At 43.3% G+C, this 19257-nt stretch overlaps 1 protein-coding gene and 1 long non-coding RNA gene across 2 annotated transcripts in view; both read left to right on the forward strand.

The window, feature by feature from the left end:
• The window catches only part of LOC135387340 (uncharacterized), a 122403-nt gene extending 103795 nt beyond the window's left edge, over nt 1-18608 (forward strand). Inside the window, exon 4 of the long non-coding RNA XR_010421057.1 lies at nt 18523-18608. This is a non-coding gene — a long non-coding RNA (uncharacterized LOC135387340). The remainder of the gene's footprint in view (nt 1-18522) is intronic.
• Nucleotides 8287-13678, forward strand: LOC135387692 (uncharacterized). Its single transcript, XM_064616791.1, has 3 exons — nt 8287-8301; nt 13042-13211; nt 13528-13678. Exons 1-3 carry the CDS (start codon nt 8287-8289, stop codon nt 13676-13678), a joined length of 336 nt encoding a protein of 111 aa, XP_064472861.1.
• Nucleotides 18609-19257: the final 649 nt, after the last annotated feature.

Below are 19257 nucleotides of genomic sequence, written 5' to 3' on the forward strand. Positions count from 1 at the left end.
TGTAATGTATAGTGACGGTCGGCATACGCTAGGCCTAGGCAGCTGGTGGTTTCAGTAAATCGGCATCGAGTTACCAAACGAAGCAGGAATCTAATATTTGGCAAATATTTGGCTGCACCCGTACCCTTCCGAAGAAGGCGGGGATCTTGCGGACGAAACCTAATACTTTGCGAGCCGGATGCGGTCGGAAATAGAACCCGGATATGCGGATCGGTTGCGGGTGATCAAAACTTCATCTGCGCAGGGTTCTAGTGCACGGCGTTCCGTACTGTGCACGTTCTAAATTATCTCAATGATTTGCAACTCTTTGTTTTACACGTCGCTGTGGCTGTTGCAGAGCCTTAACCCTCTTCTCGGTGATGATGCGAAGGTTTCCTATCCGTTTTACTTGTTTTTGAGGAGAGCCTTTACAGGTGTATCCTCAGATGATGGTTCCTAAGATAGTATTTAACATTTATGTATACCAAAAAATCTCCCGGCTACTTTGGGTATAAATGACAGCAATATGGCCATGCAGCTAACTTATGTCATGCGCCAATTGTTGCTTTTCTATTTTGCTTTAATTGAATATTAGCTGTTGGGCTGCTTGCGCTTTATGAAATGCAAGGGGAAGTTCGTTGTATAGAAATGGTTCTTCCTTGAACTAACAGTGCACAGTCTGAGTACAAGGACCTTGACTTTTGGCTAATTTGAACACTGCATGCAGTGGAACTCTACATCATGATAACCTAACAAACTCGTATCGTTCTGAACACATATAACGATACAGAGTACAGGAGTGCTGCACTATTGAATCGTAGTCGCCACAACAGGTGACAGAGAATCAGACGTGTACATCTCAGGAGGTCCACCCCTGTGGGAGGACTAATTTAAGCTTTATCTCCTGAAATATGTACAATTCATTGTGGTTTGTGTTAGTTGGAAATAATCGACAACATGCAGAAAGTGATATGCAGTGGATAATTTGCATTAAAGTGAATGAAACTGAGTATCCAACCGAATATCTTATGAAATCTTGACTGTAATGCTCACGTTTACATTGGTAATGTAGTCATTTTAGTGCGTTGCCAATCCCTCACTGTTCTATAAATGCTTGAAACATATTTTTTCCCTCCGTTTGAACGTTTTCACTAACTTTCATTAATTTCTCTCTGGTCAAAATTCCTATAGTTACCTGTAGGATTATGAAACCCTACAGGACCTATAGGCCCTACATGTCCCTACAGGACCCACTGAACGTATAAGAACCATGGGTTCCTCAAGAGTCCATGAGGCACACACCCTTGTCCATGCCCTCTACGCAGGATTACTCAAACAGTTCCTACATTCCCACGCGTACATCTGAAGCCAACCTTTGAATGTATACTGGGCACTTTTCCGCATCATGCAACACTGACTTGTCTGTGTGTTGATGTAGGTCCTGACTATGCAGAGAAAAGACCCCGTATAACAAAGAAAATCAATCTATTCTATGTACTTCTCACTTTGCGTGATACTTTGCATTCTTTGGGGTTCTGCTGTCGTCGCAGGTGCTACACCCACGGTCTCCAGCTTTCGCTTCAGCGATGCTAGAACACAAGTACCGGTGTCAGCGCGGACATAGCGTGACCACAGTTATGACAGTAATAATAATAACTCAATTCAGCCCTATTGCAAATCAGAAAAATAGCACTAGAAACTGGGCCTGCCTAAGCCTTCAAGGCTTGTGAGCTTGGACCGGCGAGAACATACGATAGGCATAGCAAATACAGCGTTCACAAATATAAACTTCAGGGCAGAGTTCTACGTAACTCGTTACCCAGTAGCCAGTTACTTTTTTGGTAAAGAAGTAACGACCTAGTTACTTTCCTAAAAATTGTAACTAATAACGTATTCAGTTACAAAAATGGGTAACTCGTTACTCACGTTACTCGTTCCTTTCCTTCGTTTCAGGTTTTTTCTTCAACATGAAGGTTGAAGGTTTCAGGCTTCAACATGAACATTGTTAATTACTATGTGGGAATTCCCAAAATTCCGTACGATTGTAACACGAGGTTACCTGACCTAGATGTTCAGTTCCTGGGAGCCTCTGGTCGACTGTCAATATTTTGTTGAGTCCTAAGGTGGTCGGCATGACGAATGCCGCAACGCTTTCGGGTCGTGTCATCGACCATGAACGCATTCTCGGAAAAAATACCAAGGATTTCTTTTTGTGTGTGTGGGTTTGTGTTTGTTGTCTCACAGCTGCAGCCAATGGACATACTACAGTAACTAAACTCGCCTAAACTCGGATCCTGGGATGGCATTGCCATTCTCTGCGGATTTGCCGTATTGTTGTAGAGTGTGTTCGCCTGACCTGGACGACGAGATCACGGATTTACGTATTATATGCGGCTGGCGCGTGCCATTAGCCTAGCAGCGTGTCCCGGGAAGAAACCTTAGTCCCTATATTTTCTCTCCCAGCTCCACACTTGTGGGCTTCAGTGAGGATCACTCGTTGGATTATAAGATGGCACAGATGATAACCACGTCAGTGTGGCCTGGGTTTGGACAATATGTTCAGGGTGATGGCCGCAAAAAGTGACGGGAGTGTAGTATTTTAGTGTGTTCTTCGCCTTCCCAAATCAAAATGACTCAACGCATCCCACACGTCGTATTCGAATTTGAAGAAGCGTGGTCAGGTAAACGTCATCGATATTTTTGATATCTGTATCAGTTACCGTGTCGATTATACGTTAAATGAACTGCTTGTCACTAATCAATCGAATACCTCGCGGAGCCAATGCTGTGTAGTGAGGAGGTGGCTCGGGAACTTTGGCTGATTTGATGGTTTACATCGGGGGGCAGGGGGATATTTTATAAAAAAAAAGTTTAGCCATGCAAAGAATCTGCTTATATAGCGGCTTATAGACGCTGGTGTAGCGTTTTTCATTCACATACACGCACAATCGCACAGACGTCGTGTAACCTCCTAACAGTGATACAAAAATCAGGCAATAAAAGCAGCTGTTGATCTTTAATTTACAGAAAGAAGAAAAAAAAAAAGGAAAATCAGCCTCGTTACTCATCAGGCGCATCCTATTTCTAGTACCTGCATCAAACAAAGGTGGCCGTATTTGATGCAGCCATGCCTTTCCACGGCAATTTTTCGCTCTTGCCATAGAGGCTCTCTCGAGGAAACGCACCAAAAATCACCGAAGCCCATTTCGAGAACCAACTATTCTTCAAATCGAATTCCATGTAAATTGTCGGACGAAATAAGTCATGCAGGTGTCAATTTTTATCTTGACATGGTTGTGGCTCTGGTAAGAGTAACTCGTTACTGTAGAGTAACGGGAACGCGTTCCTTTTGTTGATTTGGTAACGGGTAACGTATTTAGTTCCCTTTTTTTTTCGTGGTAACGAGTAACGGTATTTAGTTCATTTTTTTCGGTAACGTGTACAAGTCCGCTTCAGGGTTTATAACAACGCTAAAACAAATAGCAACAGTATTAGGAAGCTAAAGTATATGTTAGAGGAATATGCGTCAATGTTGCACGATACACTAGCAAAAAGTGCACCTTGTGTACTTGCTTAGTGCCCATTTAAGTTCTATTATACCAATTCTTATGAAATGAACTAAAAAATTTGCAAAGAAAATGTGTCTTTTTACCCAACCATTGTGAAGTGCGTGCTAAATTTACTGAAATTCATGATAATTATTAAGAGTATTGATGAGCTACCCCATCTAAAAAATTGCCGAACATCATGGTTTCCAGAGTATAGCTGTAGATGACTTTTTCAGTGCAATCGTTGTCCGTGCGACGAAAGGAGGTTGCAAATCTAGCCCACAGAGGAGTAGTAGAAAAAGCGACATTGAAAATTTGGAGAGGTAAGCCATGATCTCAGTCAGAAGCCAAACGAGATAAGCCATACCCTTATTTCATTCTACTGTTCCCATGTGGCAAGCACGCTCCAAGCACGGATAGCAAGGTTCTTTTGTCAGAGAAGTGCGCACAAAAACAAGCTAGGCCTTGGGTCATTTGAAAAGGAGGGTGCATGGCTACTTTTTCCAATGAAAATCTCAATGGCAGTTTTAATTATCATGAACTTCAGTGGATTCGACACGCAATTCACACTTGCGGAGTAAAAAGTGACCTCTACTCTGCAATATTTTTAGGATATCGGTAAAAATTGGTGTAATTAAGGAAGTTTCAAAAACCTAGTAACAACAAATGCCGTTGACGGGATGATTCTAAGTTGCACTAGGTAACTTTTTTTAATTATAACTGAATGACATTACCTGGGACGCCCTGCATGTGACCAAAAACAACCAAGGCAATGTTGAATTCATGACGTCTGCATACCTTTGATAAATTCCACCTTCCTAGGTGTCAGACGAGGTCGTGGAGTGGAGTTGCCTCCACGTTGATTATTACTGATCACACTGGTGGAGGAGGAGGAGGAGGAGTGTCGTTGGGAGGAACCCGAGAGGTCTGCCTGCCTCATTAGGCGGCATGTTTCTCGGGAAGGGAAAGGTGGTGGAGAGGAGGAGAGGAAAGGGTGAAGTGGAAGACCGAGCGGAATCCGCTCGGGGAACTGTGCCGGCATACGCCTATTACACATCTGAGGGAAACCCAGGAAAAACCCCAGACGGCACAGCCGGCCCGCGGATTCGAACCGCGGACCTCCCAGTCTCCAAGCGCACGCGTTACCGCTGCGCCACCGGAGCTGGTGATCACACTGGTGCACCCCTCATTAGGGGCGTTCCACTGCACCTTCAGGGGACTCATATATGCGACGGGCAAGTACACCACAAAAGGAGCCGTGGCGACACGCTTTTTTCTTACAGTGTACGTTTATGTCCGACAATTTGAACGCTTTGCATCTTGCTCCCTGTGGGCGCACAATAATTCAGCTTAATTTCAATGGTAGCGGTTCTTATTTCCTGAATAGAATACTTTCATTGATTAAATATCACGTTCTGTGGCATAAAATGCCATGAAAGAACCAGAGAGAAAGCAAGAAAATAAGTGGACGTGAGTGAAAAGCAAATCAAACGTAAATTGGAACTTAGCTGAAGTTACTTTGGCAAAGTTACCTGAAAAAGAAACGAGTTCCTCTGAAAGTTCCCACGACGCAAAAGTACCGAGTTAAGTTACAAGTTACCAAAAAACGAAACTTAGTTTTACAGTAACGAGTTACCTCGAACTCTGTAACAAACCCCAGCATTAATGCTACCCCACAAAGGAATATATGAAGAGGCAAGCAGGTGTTTCTAGTTAATTTCTTTGAGATTGGGGACACAGCAGACATGGTTAACGCCATCCACGACAACACGACAACAACAATGGCTTTGCGGGATATCGCTGATGGAGGGTACATCTGTAGTGTCAAAAATTACCCCTTTACCATATGTTTGCTTCCCGAAACCACACTTTCAAACACTTCCAGCTCTTTGACAAGCAATCCCACATTATTCTCTTGTTGAGGAATAAGGTATGAAAAGAAGGCCAGTCATTGGTCTTCTTTGCTCGGGTGTATGCGACACTGTGGGAAATTGTCCCATTGCATACCGTCCTCGAGAACACTGACAGAAGTGGCGGAATAACTCCAATGTTAGAACGAATACAGTTCTTTCCAGGTTGCCTAAATGTGGGAGCCCCTTCCTTGTAGTGACACACCTGCAACGCGCTCAGCAAATGCAACTCTCACCATTTTTCAACACAAATGCATATCGTTTCACAGCTGATGAGCCAGCCTCTTGAACATATATGTACATAAACTGCCTCAACATGGTCTTGTGCAGCACCTGCTCTGGTTCACTACGGTTCCCCTTCACTGATTTGACCTACACCTCACTGTAAGATTCAAAAACAAATGTCGAATGTGCCCACAGGGGTCCCCAGTTTGCAACAGACTTGGCAACATGGAGCAAGATATGAGTGCTGTATACCACGTTGTAGTCTCCGTAAAGCATATTGTATTTTACTACAAACTCAGAAGATCTTGTGCCGTGTTGACATAAAGAAGTCTGTGGTTTATGGCCTGGCACATGTGACACATGCATGATATCCCTTTGCATTTGCACGGCATGAGCCTCACGAAAATCATTTAACTATTGTGTCATTCCCCATAGACATTTTTTTTTGCCTGTCTAGAGGTATTGTGAACAGTTTCTCAAGCTCACTGTAAAAGGGAAGTGGTGAACTAGTAGCATGGTGAAGGTTTTGACGAATAAATGCCCTCACGTTTTCTCTCATACTGTTAAACTGTTCATACTTAAACATACTGACGATAAACTGTTCTTTATCTGTATTGTGCTGGTGTCAAAGTTACCGCACACATAACCTGTAAAGAGAAAAAAAAATCAAGCGTTCAATAACACTCGTGGCACTAAGAACATCACAGTATGCAATTAAAAAAGCATGCAGCAATGTGTAACAGCTGGACCTTCCACAAAGCTGTATAAATCTTCAAAATGCTTGACCATCAGACACAAAGTGTTTGGGATGACACTCTAAAGCCAAACAGGTCCCACCACCTATGTGATAATAACTAATGTCACCTTTATGTAATTAGACTGAATAATCAAAGGAGCAGACGACAGACGTTGAGGATGTGGCGGAATTTTCTCTATAAAACCAGAGAAAATGTCACTCTGACAAGAACGGATGCCAGTGTGGAGCCCAGAGACGTGAGGGAATGAAGTGAAGAGCGCTATAAGGCACGGAGCATCAGTATGGAAGGTGGAGAATGATATAATGTTTCGGAGTGACGTCACATTGCTCTTATTGTCGCACAGCTCTGACCTTCCAAAACTCAGTTCCTCGACATCTAACAAACTTTTTACGGTGAAAGTTTTTACGGTGAACGATGAAAGTATTTAAACACCAAAAAAACACACTGAATCTGCCCAAAAATTTAAAACAAAAAGCGTGGAACCTAGACACTGTTACGTATAAAAGTTGGTTGCAGAGTAGCGTTGAAACAGATTGAGCATTTCTATCTCCTCATGTCAGACTCACAAATGATCGAAAGTATGTACGTTGTGTGTCGAACCCAGCAAAACGCTTACAAAACCCTTGCCTTGAACCACTGTTCTAAGGAATAAGATACATGTTAGTACATACCAATGATGGCATTAACCCGCACTGGGTCGAGCGCCTCTTTCACTGGGGCATCCTTCTTGGCATTGCTGCCCCTGCCAAACAGGGACCTATCCCTGAGTTCCTCAGGGCTGAAAATACTGCGAAGCAGGTTCCTCGCAAACTTCGCAGGTGCTCCCCTGCAGTGTGCGTGGAGGCGGCTCAGGACGGTTTTCTCTACAAGAACACCTCCACCAATGTTCACCTGCATAAATAAGAATGCTTATACAAGGTGCTCAAAATTAAGCTTCCAGGATTTTTAAAAAATAGGTACATAATTTTTTTTAGACCGAACTGACCGTGATATAGTATACGCTGACAGGCGCTACGAGGGCATGAGCAATGGCCTAAGGTGATGTCCTAATTAACTTTTTAATTATGAAAGCTACAAGATGGCCTAATTGGGACATCTGATTGCTTTGGCCCGAAACCACTGCTGTGTTCAGACTGAAAAACTGTCCCTCATGTCATTAAAAAAAACACGAAATGAAAGGACACCACTTTTCCCTTCATTTTGTTCATTGCATGCTTTGACATGCCGCATTTACTTCACCCCAATGTGTGATGGGGGGAGGAGCCTCATTAAAAGAAAAGGAAAAATGCAGCCCCAGACAAATTCAGTTCTGGCAGTACCATCCTTCTATAACTCCTCTCCTTAACACTACTGACTGAGCACACATATTCACATTCATGCACATACAAGTCCTATCACATAAGCTTCCAGAACCTCTTTTTAGCTTTGTCTGTGCAGTTGCCACTGCCTCTGTTGAGGTCATTTTCCAAAATTATACTACCTGCAACATCCCTATTATGTACCAATAATGCTGCATTACTTTAATTAGCCTTATTGCATTGCAAGGTTATCCAAACAGGATGGGAATATCAGAGGTAGTACTTCTGGTGCGTGGTTGCTCCAGGCACGTGTGCATAGATGAGGATGCAAACTACTCATCTTTTACGTAGGCAGAGGAACCTGCACTTAACCAGCTGGCCACAATCTATTTTTAGTTTTATGTGCATAAAACCTGTTTTTGAAATAGCCCTAGCAACTGTGATTATAGAGCACAATATCAAATTATCCTCAGGAGCTCCAATGAAAGCTGCTTTACCTTTTCCGCCTCCACGCTGCTGGACGCTTCCATCTTGGAAACTATCTTTCTCAACTTCCTCACCATTGAGTATGAGTCTAGAAAAGGTAAAGTAGGATAAGAAACCAACCAACTGTCACAGTGTGACAACTCTGAACATATATTTGTTTGTCACTGGTCAAAATGGTCACTGGGGGGGGGGGGGGGGGGCTGTAGAAGGGAACAAGGAGTCTTGGATTCTGTTACCCACGTTAAGACAGGAATAACATATCGAGAAACGCAAAGCTGGGGCTTGGACGAAGAAGCTAACACAAATAAGGAATTGAGAAAAAATACTAACGATAACTGTTGACCCTACGTGTAAAACTCTGGATTCCACAGCCATCGCTGATAGCAATATGCAATCCATTCAAACTTATGCGTCTCTCAACATCAATTTTTACCATCGTGTGTAACACTCAATTCAGGCAATTGCTTACATAACGTACCCTTTGAGTTTTTTCTGTGCATGTATGTTATATTGTAATCTATGGGTGACCCTGAACGACAGCTCATTCAATGAGGGGCCCGTGACTACTAAAAGATCAGGAACTACATGACTGCTATCGCCATAAATACAGCGGTTTGCCTAACATTCACTAAATGACACAATGGCATATGCTGCAACAACGTCAGCTTTTGTAGTGTAGTGCATAAGATTATGTGTGGCAGCACCCAAATACCCAGATATCATATTATCAACCATGTCCATCTTGTACACTATATTTACACTTCTGTGGAATCTTTGCCAATGCCCATTTACCTTATCACGGTTTGCTCCACAAATTTACATGGCATACCACAAAAATCAGATTAATCACATGATTTTGTTTACCTTCATCAACCACAGGCAGGGTTGCAGAATGAATTTAATGACAGGACACTTCAGCTTCAATAAACAGGGAAACCTTCCCATAGTTGTTCTCAGATATTTCCAAACGTTTCTCTAAGGTGTTGACCTTGTCCTCCAGTTCTGCTACTCGCTGTTCAGCAGGGCAACCACATTCACCTGTGACCTGCAGAAAAGGCTTCTAATCGGCGTAATCAAATAAATGGTGCAGACGCAGTGGTCGAAGAATTTCATAACTGAAAAGGACTAAATTCAGACATAAGACGACACAATCTCAGCTTGTCAGTGTGTCGTTTTCTGGTTTGCCCACACCTAGACTTTTTCATGTACAGAATTAGTAAATAGTTTAAGCTACATCTGTAGCCACAACAAAATAGTATCAACTGCATTTGCAATTACATTTCCAAGTAAATATGGAACAATGCAGCTATGACACACTCGTCGCAAATGAGAAGACCTTGAGACTATATGACTAGATGAGATAGCAGGTCAGAATTAAGAGTAAGGTTTTTAATGAAGAATACGACAAAGATGGCCTTTTTGATCATCTGGCGTCTAAAATGCACGAATTTTCGCTAAAACAAAAAAAAAAAACTTTTTTTTTTGTCCTGACGAAGACAGTGCCACTGTCGAAACGTCGACCCCTTGCCCTTTTTAACCTCTCCCTATGTAATAAACTAGTGTTTGTAACTTCCCTAAAATCTGTTTCCGCGTCTTTTTTTGAACTTCTGTAAAACTTCGTGGCCGTTTGATAATCCTTTTACCTCACCCTATATATATATATATATATATATATATATATATTCTTGAAGGTCTTGAAGATTCAGACGGCGCCGTATTAATACACAGAAGAAATAAGTTCGCACAGAGCACCACCAAAGGAATATTTTCAGATGACTTCATTTAATTCATTTTGAAATTACACAGACACGACGTTTCGAACGGTGGACCGTTCTTTTTCAAGTGAAAAGATATAATGAGTTGGTCAAACAGAAAACACTCACTTTCGTGTGCTTCGACAGTGGCGGGGGAAGGGAAATCGCAGTGCGTTGAGGTTGCCGAAGGGAGGTCATAAATTCTGTGTGCGGGGTCCTGTCGAGTGTGTTTCGCACGTGGGTGGGGGGTTTTGGGGGGGGGGTCTTTCCCTAAGACGCATTTGTGTGGAAATGACTCGTTTGCGTCGCGTAAACGGGTGTAGCTTCTTGTTGTGTTGTAGGCGTTATTATTTCTTCATGTTTTTCACAGTGGACAGCGATCCCGGGTGTTCGTTTAGTGCCGGATTGAATTTATGTATTAGAAATGATTCCTTCATTTCACGATCCCTATCGCTCTTGAATCCGGATTGTAATATGGCAATAGAGAGTTTCTCAATCGCATGTTCTGGAAGGGCCATATGCCTAGACAGCGGGAGTTCCGGTTTTGTTTTGGTGTGGGACTTGTGGTTGTTGAAGCGAATTCTGAATGATGTGCAGGTTTGTCCAATGTATTGAGCTTGGCATATGGTGCAATGTAGAAGGTATATTACGTTTTGAGTCCCACAGTCAAAAGTGCCATTGATATGGAATTTGAAGTTTGTGGTGGTGCTGGTAACATCCCGTGCTGACAACATGAGGGGACAAATTTTGCAGCGGGGTTTTTTGCAAGGCCTGCAGCCAAGGAATTCTTTTTGTTCCCTCGTGACTTTTGAGTTCACCAGTACGTCCCGTAAGTTTCGCGGTCGTCTATAAACAATCTTGGGAGCCTCTGGGAAGACTTCCCGAATATGTTCAGATTGGTGCAGAATATTGAGATGGCGTTTCAGAATGGATCCGATGCCAGCTACATTTTGATTGTAGGTTAAAGTTAAGCTCGGCGCGCAGTACTCATCGGTTTTTGAGGAAGCTGTGGGCTGGTTGGGACCTAAACGGCGAGCTTTTTCAAATGCTTGACTATAAGGTAGAGAGAGTTTGCAGTGCTCACACCCCCGTCACTGCAAACTCTCTCTACCTTATAGTCAAGCATGCAGATACCGGCGTATCTGCACAGAGGACAGCGACCTCGAACAAAACCTAGGTGATCTACGGCACGCATTCACCAATCGCAACTACCCTCCCGATGTCGTTAATGACGCAATTGAAAAAGCTCGCCGTTTAGGTCCCAACCAGCCCACAGCTTCCTCAAAAACCGATGAGTACTGCGCGCCGAGCTTAACTTTAACCTACAATCAAAATGTAGCTGGCATCGGATCCATTCTGAAACGCCATCTCAATATTCTGCACCAATCTGAACATCTTCGGGAAGTCTTCCCAGAGGCTCCCAAGATTGTTTATAGACGACCGCGAAACTTACGGGACGTACTGGTGAACTCAAAAGTCACGAGGGAACAAAAAGAATTCCTTGGCTGCAGGCCTTGCAAAAAACCCCGCTGCAAAATTTGTCCCCTCATGTTGTCAGCACGGGATGTTACCAGCACCACCACAAACTTCAAATTCCATATCAATGGCACTTTTGACTGTGGGACTCAAAACGTAATATACCTTCTACATTGCACCATATGCCAAGCTCAATACATTGGACAAACCTGCACATCATTCAGAATTCGCTTCAACAACCACAAGTCCCACACCAAAACAAAACCGGAACTCCCGCTGTCTAGGCATATGGCCCTTCCAGAACATGCGATTGAGAAACTCTCTATTGCCATATTACAATCCGGATTCAAGAGCGATAGGGATCGTGAAATGAAGGAATCATTTCTAATACATAAATTCAATCCGGCACTAAACGAACACCCGGGATCGCTGTCCACTGTGAAAAACATGAAGAAATAATAACGCCTACAACACAACAAGAAGCTACACCCGTTTACGCGACGCAAACGAGTCATTTCCACACAAATGCGTCTTAGGGAAAGACCCCCCCCCCCAAAACCCCCCACCCACGTGCGAAACACACTCGACAGGACCCCGCACACAGAATTTATGACCTCCCTTCGGCAACCTCAACGCACTGCGATTTCCCTTCCCCCGCCACTGTCGAAGCACACGAAAGTGAGTGTTTTCTGTTTGACCAACTCATTATATCTTTTCACTTGAAAAAGAACGGTCCACCGTTCGAAACGTCGTGTCTGTGTAATTTCAAAATGAATTAAATGAAGTCATCTGAAAATATTCCTTTGGTGGTGCTCTGTGCGAACTTATTTCTTCTGTTATATATATATATATATATATATATATATATCAAATGTTTATTTGTGTGCAGTTCCCATTATTATTCTTAATATAGTATGTATGTGTTGTTAACTATGTATAGATTACGGATTCTTGCGACATTCTTGTCTGAAAGGTGGTGCAAATAAACAATACCATGTTATCTGCTGTGCTGCTCTATTCTTTACAGTACTAAAAGTACTTCATCTTCATGTTGGCACATGATACGATACAAAAAGCTTCCATGTTTACCACTGGCTCTGTGCGTAAATATCGACTGCTCCTAACCTCAGATGACTTGACTGACTTCTTCAGCTTGTGCAAATAACAAATATTTTAATAAAATATCAAACAAATATACAAAACATTTTAACAAACAAAATGACAAATATTTTCTTGCTGTTTTCACCAGTGATTTCTCTAAATATTACTCAATGGTGTTCTCCCACTCTATGGTTCCACACTTCATGCTGTATCACAGCCCTGGCACAACGGCAAATTATATCCTACAATTTTAGGTCAATATGAGTTCACGAGTAAACTCACCAGACTTCTTATTGAGCAATCGTGCTTACGTATTTTTACATTTCGATTTCTACAAGAAAACTAAAGACCTTTGACAACAGAAAACTTGATGTGGATTCTCAGAAGAATTGTTGTTGCTGATCTGTTGTGAATGCACATCAGGCATAGAATTTCTTGTGCATTTCTGATGAGTCATCAAGAACACATTAAGATCAAACCAGAAATTCAATTACTATTTTTGTAAGGGATGCGCCGAAGTTGAGAGGGCAGAGCAGCATATCCTGAATACCTGCATAACGGAAAATGAAATGTTCCAGATATTTTGTTTGAACACGAGAATACTTGACGTTGAACTCCAGAAAGTCCGGTATTTTACGCCATCAGCTCTGCTTGGGGCAAACAGTGACAAAAACAGGTGAGGATAAAGCAATGTAGGAAATATAGCAATGGTGTGTCACAGAAATAAGCCAACAAGGAATCTTGTTACAGCAATGATTTATGTTAATATCCCTATTGTGATCAAAGAAATTACATATTTCATAAATAATTCACTCTGCAAATTGTAAACAAACTGCATTGCAACCATTTGACACCGAGCTGTGGAGTACACCATATCGGGTAGTCTTTGGTCAGCGCTAAATGAACTTCACTCAGAAATAGAAATCTATAAAAGTAAATAAGAGTAACCTGTCTGTTCTTTTGCTTCCTCTCATGTTGAATTTGTTGAACAGGCAATACAGACATGGGGCATACCAGCAGTTCACCTGGTGGGTGCATGGACGCTTGGGCCGAGGAGTTAGGGTACCACTTCCCAGTTGCGTAGTGACTGCAGTGAGAGCTAGGTTTCCATCAGTGACATACAATGGATTTCAGTTTGCATAGCTAGACATATGCTCAGTATTTTTCTGCAACATGAATTATGGCACCATCGACACATGTACAAATGTCAGTTTCAGTACCTAGTATATTTCCATAGAGAGATAGTTTACAAGCATCACGATAACAAATGAAGGGGCAAAACAGATACACGTGATATGTTATGTACGCATCAGGGATCGTACACATCGGGGAAGTTTGCTGTGTCATTTCAACTGGCAGTCTATTTGCAGTGCACGTGCAGTTAGGAGCGATGCGTAAATAATAGATGTGTTTATTACTTTTGTCTTCACTAGCTTCCATGAAAGATTTTTCACCTGAAACGTTTATTTCATACCTTCCTCTTATAACTGCGCGCAATGACTGTAAGGTCGATTTCATGTAGAAAACTTACTACCGGTGAACCGGTTAAGCCAGGTCCGAAAAAAGTAACAGTTTAAATAGTGCCCCAACCTTTGACCACGTTTCTTCTTTTCTTTCGTTTCTCCCTGAGCTGAACTGAACTGATATTCCTAAACCAGTTCAATCTGATAATTTCAGTCCAGTGAACCTGTACTGAACCAACATATCTGGACCCGAACCGATCAGGAAACAATGTAGCAGTTCCGATCCCTGGTAAAGATTGCTGCAGAGGGGAAGATACGAACTTAAAATATCTGACCAGATGAAACAGCACTATGTCTTGGAATGCGTATCACAGTTATTCCTTTACTAGTTTGGTTCTGCAAAGTACTAGCTATGCTCCAATGTCGTAAAGATGAAATTGTTTGTGACATGACAAAGCAGGGGGTCTACCAACCTGGAAAGAAGGGAATTGTCAGGGAGCTTTGACATGTCTGGAAAAGTCAGGGAATTGTCAAAATTCCTTCAAAAGTCAGGGAAAATTACTAATTTTGACTTGCCGCAGCGTCCCGGTTTGCGGGACGTCGTGTCGTATGCACTTTTCCCACTAGTGCTTCCTACGGATGTGCGTAGCCTAAGTGTGAAGAAAAGTTGGAACTGAGCAAGAACAAGGAAAGCTGAGGCAGAAAGGGAGTCAGCAAAATCTTGCTTTGCATGCCTTCAGTAAACTGTATTGTTTTCTAAGCGGTGTCGGATATAGGACAGCACTGCATTATGCTGTGATGGTTAGGAAAACCTGGACAAAAAAGGGGACTGGAAACGTAAAATTTGGTAGACCCCCCTTCAAGTGCATATTTCCTGGATGAAAATTCCTCCCAGCCTCCTCGCTGTCCTCCAACACATTCAGGGGAACGAATGTCATGCTATTCATTTTCACTGGGTGAGATTTCTTCTGGGAACCTTGTCCTCTGGATGCGCTGGAGCTCCTGCTTTGAGACGCGGCTGTATTGGCTGCTCAATGGTGGTGGTGACACGGTGTCATCCTTGTCCGCTTTTGCCTTTTCATACGATGGCAGCTCGATAGATCTCTTGAAGGCCTCAGTGAGGAGGTTATCAACGTAAGCTGCAGGAATATGAATTTTAATATATTGCCATTCAATCAAAGGTAAGCAGTTAGCAAATGTATTCTCAACACCCCTGCATATGCTTCAAGCAGTTACAGTGACAGAAAATTTCTGTGCCATGACAACAACCCAAACACCTATTTATGTGGCATTACTTGACAATTTCATGCAATGTGACCCAGCACAGAGGCATATCCCAGATGGGCCCATTACCATATGTGCTTGATGTTTTCAGTGGACGTAGCACAGCCTTCCCATGCTGACTTTTTGGGTAGGCTACCTTGTAGCGTAACTTTCCGGTACATGACGTGGCCTGTGATCTGTTCATTGTGATCAATTTTCATTGAAATGGAGTGCAGCCAAGAGCGACCTGCACATATTTCTGTTACATAAGAGTAGGTTCCACAACGTCCGAATACAGTTATACCCTTGTCACACGGATAGCCTGAACCACCGTTACACTTATCAGTGGACGAAACAACAGTTGTATATACATGCGCAGTGGAGCCTGAAATTCGCCTTTGTTTCCACGACGGAAACTTGGTGGTGCACGTGTCACCGGCATTTCGACACCCGTCTGCAGCACAACGAATTTTCGATTTGCATGAAATTTGTTTTGAACGAAATCTGCACAAATTTTTGTCCAAGTCGTTGGATATTTTGTGTCGCAATAGCAATATTTCGGTGTATTCGGGTTATGTTCGTTGCAATTTGCCAGGACGTGGGAGGGGAAGTTTGAGTTGAACCAAAGTTTGGCGAATTTCGTTTGGGGGCAAATAGCGGGCGGATTTGGGTCCGAAAAAGTCAAACACTACTAACAAAACAGGAAATATTCAGCCATCCTTGTATTATTACGGCATCACCAACCTGGCCTGCATTCCTATCATCGAGTACGCCAGCAGTTTGGGGAGGAAGTGAAGCAGGAGGCTATGGTAGACCTCAACAGCGTAAGTCTACCCAATAGACGACAGTTGCCCAATGTCACTCAAGAGTAGCTTGGCACACACTATGCTCTTGAATTTCTGATGAGCCTCTGTACCTATTTAGCAAGAAACAGAGTTGGTGCATGATACAACTCAGTGGCTACTACTGCTTTTGTGCACCCTACCTTCACCCATCCATAGCCGCCTTGGGAGATAACCATGCTCACATTGTCGATGAAGTGCATTCTCATGGACATGTACGTTTGTAACGTGGTTGGCCATGGATGCCCACTTTGCCAGTAGTAGTTTGCGGTCTTCAGTACTAGTCATTGCGCGCCAGTACACATGTGCAACAACCGTCGGTACCCAGGCTCCAATAACAGAGCAGTGCTTGCCCTTTGCAGCAGCCAGCAGCTTCTTTTTTAGCCCTGAAATCGAAACATGCGTGTAACCAACTGAACACGAAGGAAATTACGAAGATGACAAACCCTTTGCAACGTGCCAACAGTCATACAAGTGCGAGATGGCAGGATGACATGATGTCAGGTATTTTTTTATCTGAGAGTGGCGGTCCGTAATGACTGTTCCAACAATGCAGTCTTTTTCCTTCGTCAGGAATTCCAAACTTCGGTGGAGGCCCTCTTTCTCCATGGCGTGGCTTCCACTGACCTCGTTGCTCTGAGCAAGAACATGATATAAATACTGAACATGGGTGCACCCAGTTACACACTGTTTCGAAAACAGCAGTGAACAAATATGGGTAATAAGCAACGGATTACCTGCACCACCTCCACGTGAACTATCTTCTTTTCGTTGACGTCTAGGAACGTGTAGTTGCCCTATTTAGCGCAGTGCCTGGGAGAGTCTGCCCTTCCATCTACAGCTAGGCAAAGCTACTGCGTGCAATGTGCCAGCAAGGAATCTTGTTGCCGCTGCCATACCTTATGCACAAAGAAACATAAAACGCATGGTGTTCAGCTGTCTAGGCCACAAGATAAATGAACATACAGCTTGTGTTGCAGGCCAGAGGTAGGCATCCTGAAGTCTATGAAAGGTCGACAAGCCAATTGTGGCCATTCCAATTTGCTGCAGCATTCGTAGAGTTTTTGTTGGACAGTTACCTGAAAACAAAATCCCTGCAGCAAGCAGGACATTGCTAAATGGCTTCTGTCGAGGTAACGGTTGGCTTGACCACACAAATATGTGGTTATTGCTGCAGGTTGCACGCACTGTCACACATGTCCCTGACCGAGTTAGTCTTGTCGATCATGGCATGAGACAAACACGGCATGCTTCAAACAAAGGCAGCAGGTACTGTTCAAAAACAAGGTATTTCGTATCCTTGATTGACTCTTCTTCGGCTGGCCTCTTGCTCAGGTCCACAAAAGAGCTGCAAGTCATAGTCACATCATCATCTACATTACAGGAAACAATGTGAGAAGGCACTAACCTGCCATTCACTGACCCCATGGAGGGGACATAGCCGACATCCATGAGAGAGGGCTCAGGCTCAGACTCTGACTCATTGTCACTACCGACCGGTGTAGAAGTAACTGGAAAAGTCACATCCGTCTGTGCCGAAGAGGCGACAGTGACTGCAACCTCCTCAGTCTGGGTGACTGGAAATTAATATGTCACTGTAACTTGTAATGTACAATGCGTAACACACAGGATCAGCTTCGTCATTTAGAATATTGGGTAAAGCGGGTAGAGATGCCATGTGGGTATAAGAGATGACTTTTTTCTAATTTTAGAACTACTGCGGAGATGGCACCATGAGTCTGTGTGACGGTTCCTTCTGGGCACATGTCTGGAGCCAAAGAGCCATTGGGGCCAAGGAATTAAGAGCACCTCTGTGGATGAAAGCAACTTTCAGCAGCGGCAAAAATGTTTCCAAATCTGCATATGGATTGCCTGCTACTCCATTTCGTGCTTAGAAAACGTGCTTTGTTACGGTTTAAACATTGCCTGTGTGATGGTAGACATGCGTATAAACCAAGGACGCGAAGCTGGATGCACTCAATAATCTAACGGGGGAAAAGAGGACCTACTAAGCGTCCAGGGCGGTATCGGGTGAGACGGCCGATCTTGTTCTAGATGCACACTCAGTCATTTAAATGGGATAACTGTGAACAAATAACAGAATGGACAGTAGGAAAGTAAGTATAAGTAAAAAAAAATGTTGTGGAGTGCTAACAACAAATGTTTGAAGCATGGCACATTGTTTCATAACACTTTGAATGTACGTCCTATCCTAATTCTTATCTTATGAACGTTGTAAACAGTGCGGGAGGGGTGTTAAATAATTTTGTGAAAAAAGGGAGCTGAGATAGGTCAAAACGCGTTTGGCCATCTCATTCCCCGGTTCGGGGGACACGTTGCACAACGAGGTGGTGTTACTAACATGTCCATACCACCATTGCGTTGTTCCCACATAGTGTTTTGTTTTGATCTTTTGCAGAGCGCAGCAGGGGGTTCTAAAGAATAGCCACATGTTCGGCTTTTTGAAAATGTGGCGCAGCTCTGGTCTGAGGGATGGAAATGTCAACGCATGCGGCATCGCTACCGACTTTACGGTAACTGCATGTTCCTTTAAAGTGAGAGCTGAGTCACTACCTGCGTCTCTCACTGCGACAACTCGAAATGGCAGGCTCACTGCTGTGTACTGCCCAAATAATGGCATCCCGCTGCCAGTTACAGTTCCTTGGTTGTTTATTGCACCCGTAGCACTTCGTGGCACTGCACAATTGAAAACTTGAGTGGTTCAAGAAGAAAAGAAGAAGCTATCTTTGAAATACGTATATGGGTCTGAAGGTGGCGTAATACTTGACCGCCGTCCAGTGTGGTTACCTTAAAATAAATTAATGAAAGATATCATTACAAGTACGTCAGAGCACAGAAAGTACACACAACACACCAGAGTGGAATGGCTGGGTAGCAACTTTGACCACACACTCAGATTGATGGGAAAGTGCTGATGATGCAGAGAGCTTACCTGATGACGGTGACAGTAGTTCACACACTCTGGTTCCCACCTCGTCTTCCTGGTAAACCGCTTGTTTGAAGAGCGCGACATCATTATGGGGATCTACAAATATGTGGACGTGACATATGTATATTGCACGAGCAGCTAGGTTCTATAGCAATGCGTTGATAATGCCGAGCGCTTACCTGGACATGGTGACAGCAATTCAGG

This window comes from Ornithodoros turicata, chromosome 3 (genome assembly GCF_037126465.1).
Source record: "Ornithodoros turicata isolate Travis chromosome 3, ASM3712646v1, whole genome shotgun sequence".
Taxonomy (NCBI): domain Eukaryota; kingdom Metazoa; phylum Arthropoda; class Arachnida; order Ixodida; family Argasidae; genus Ornithodoros; species Ornithodoros turicata.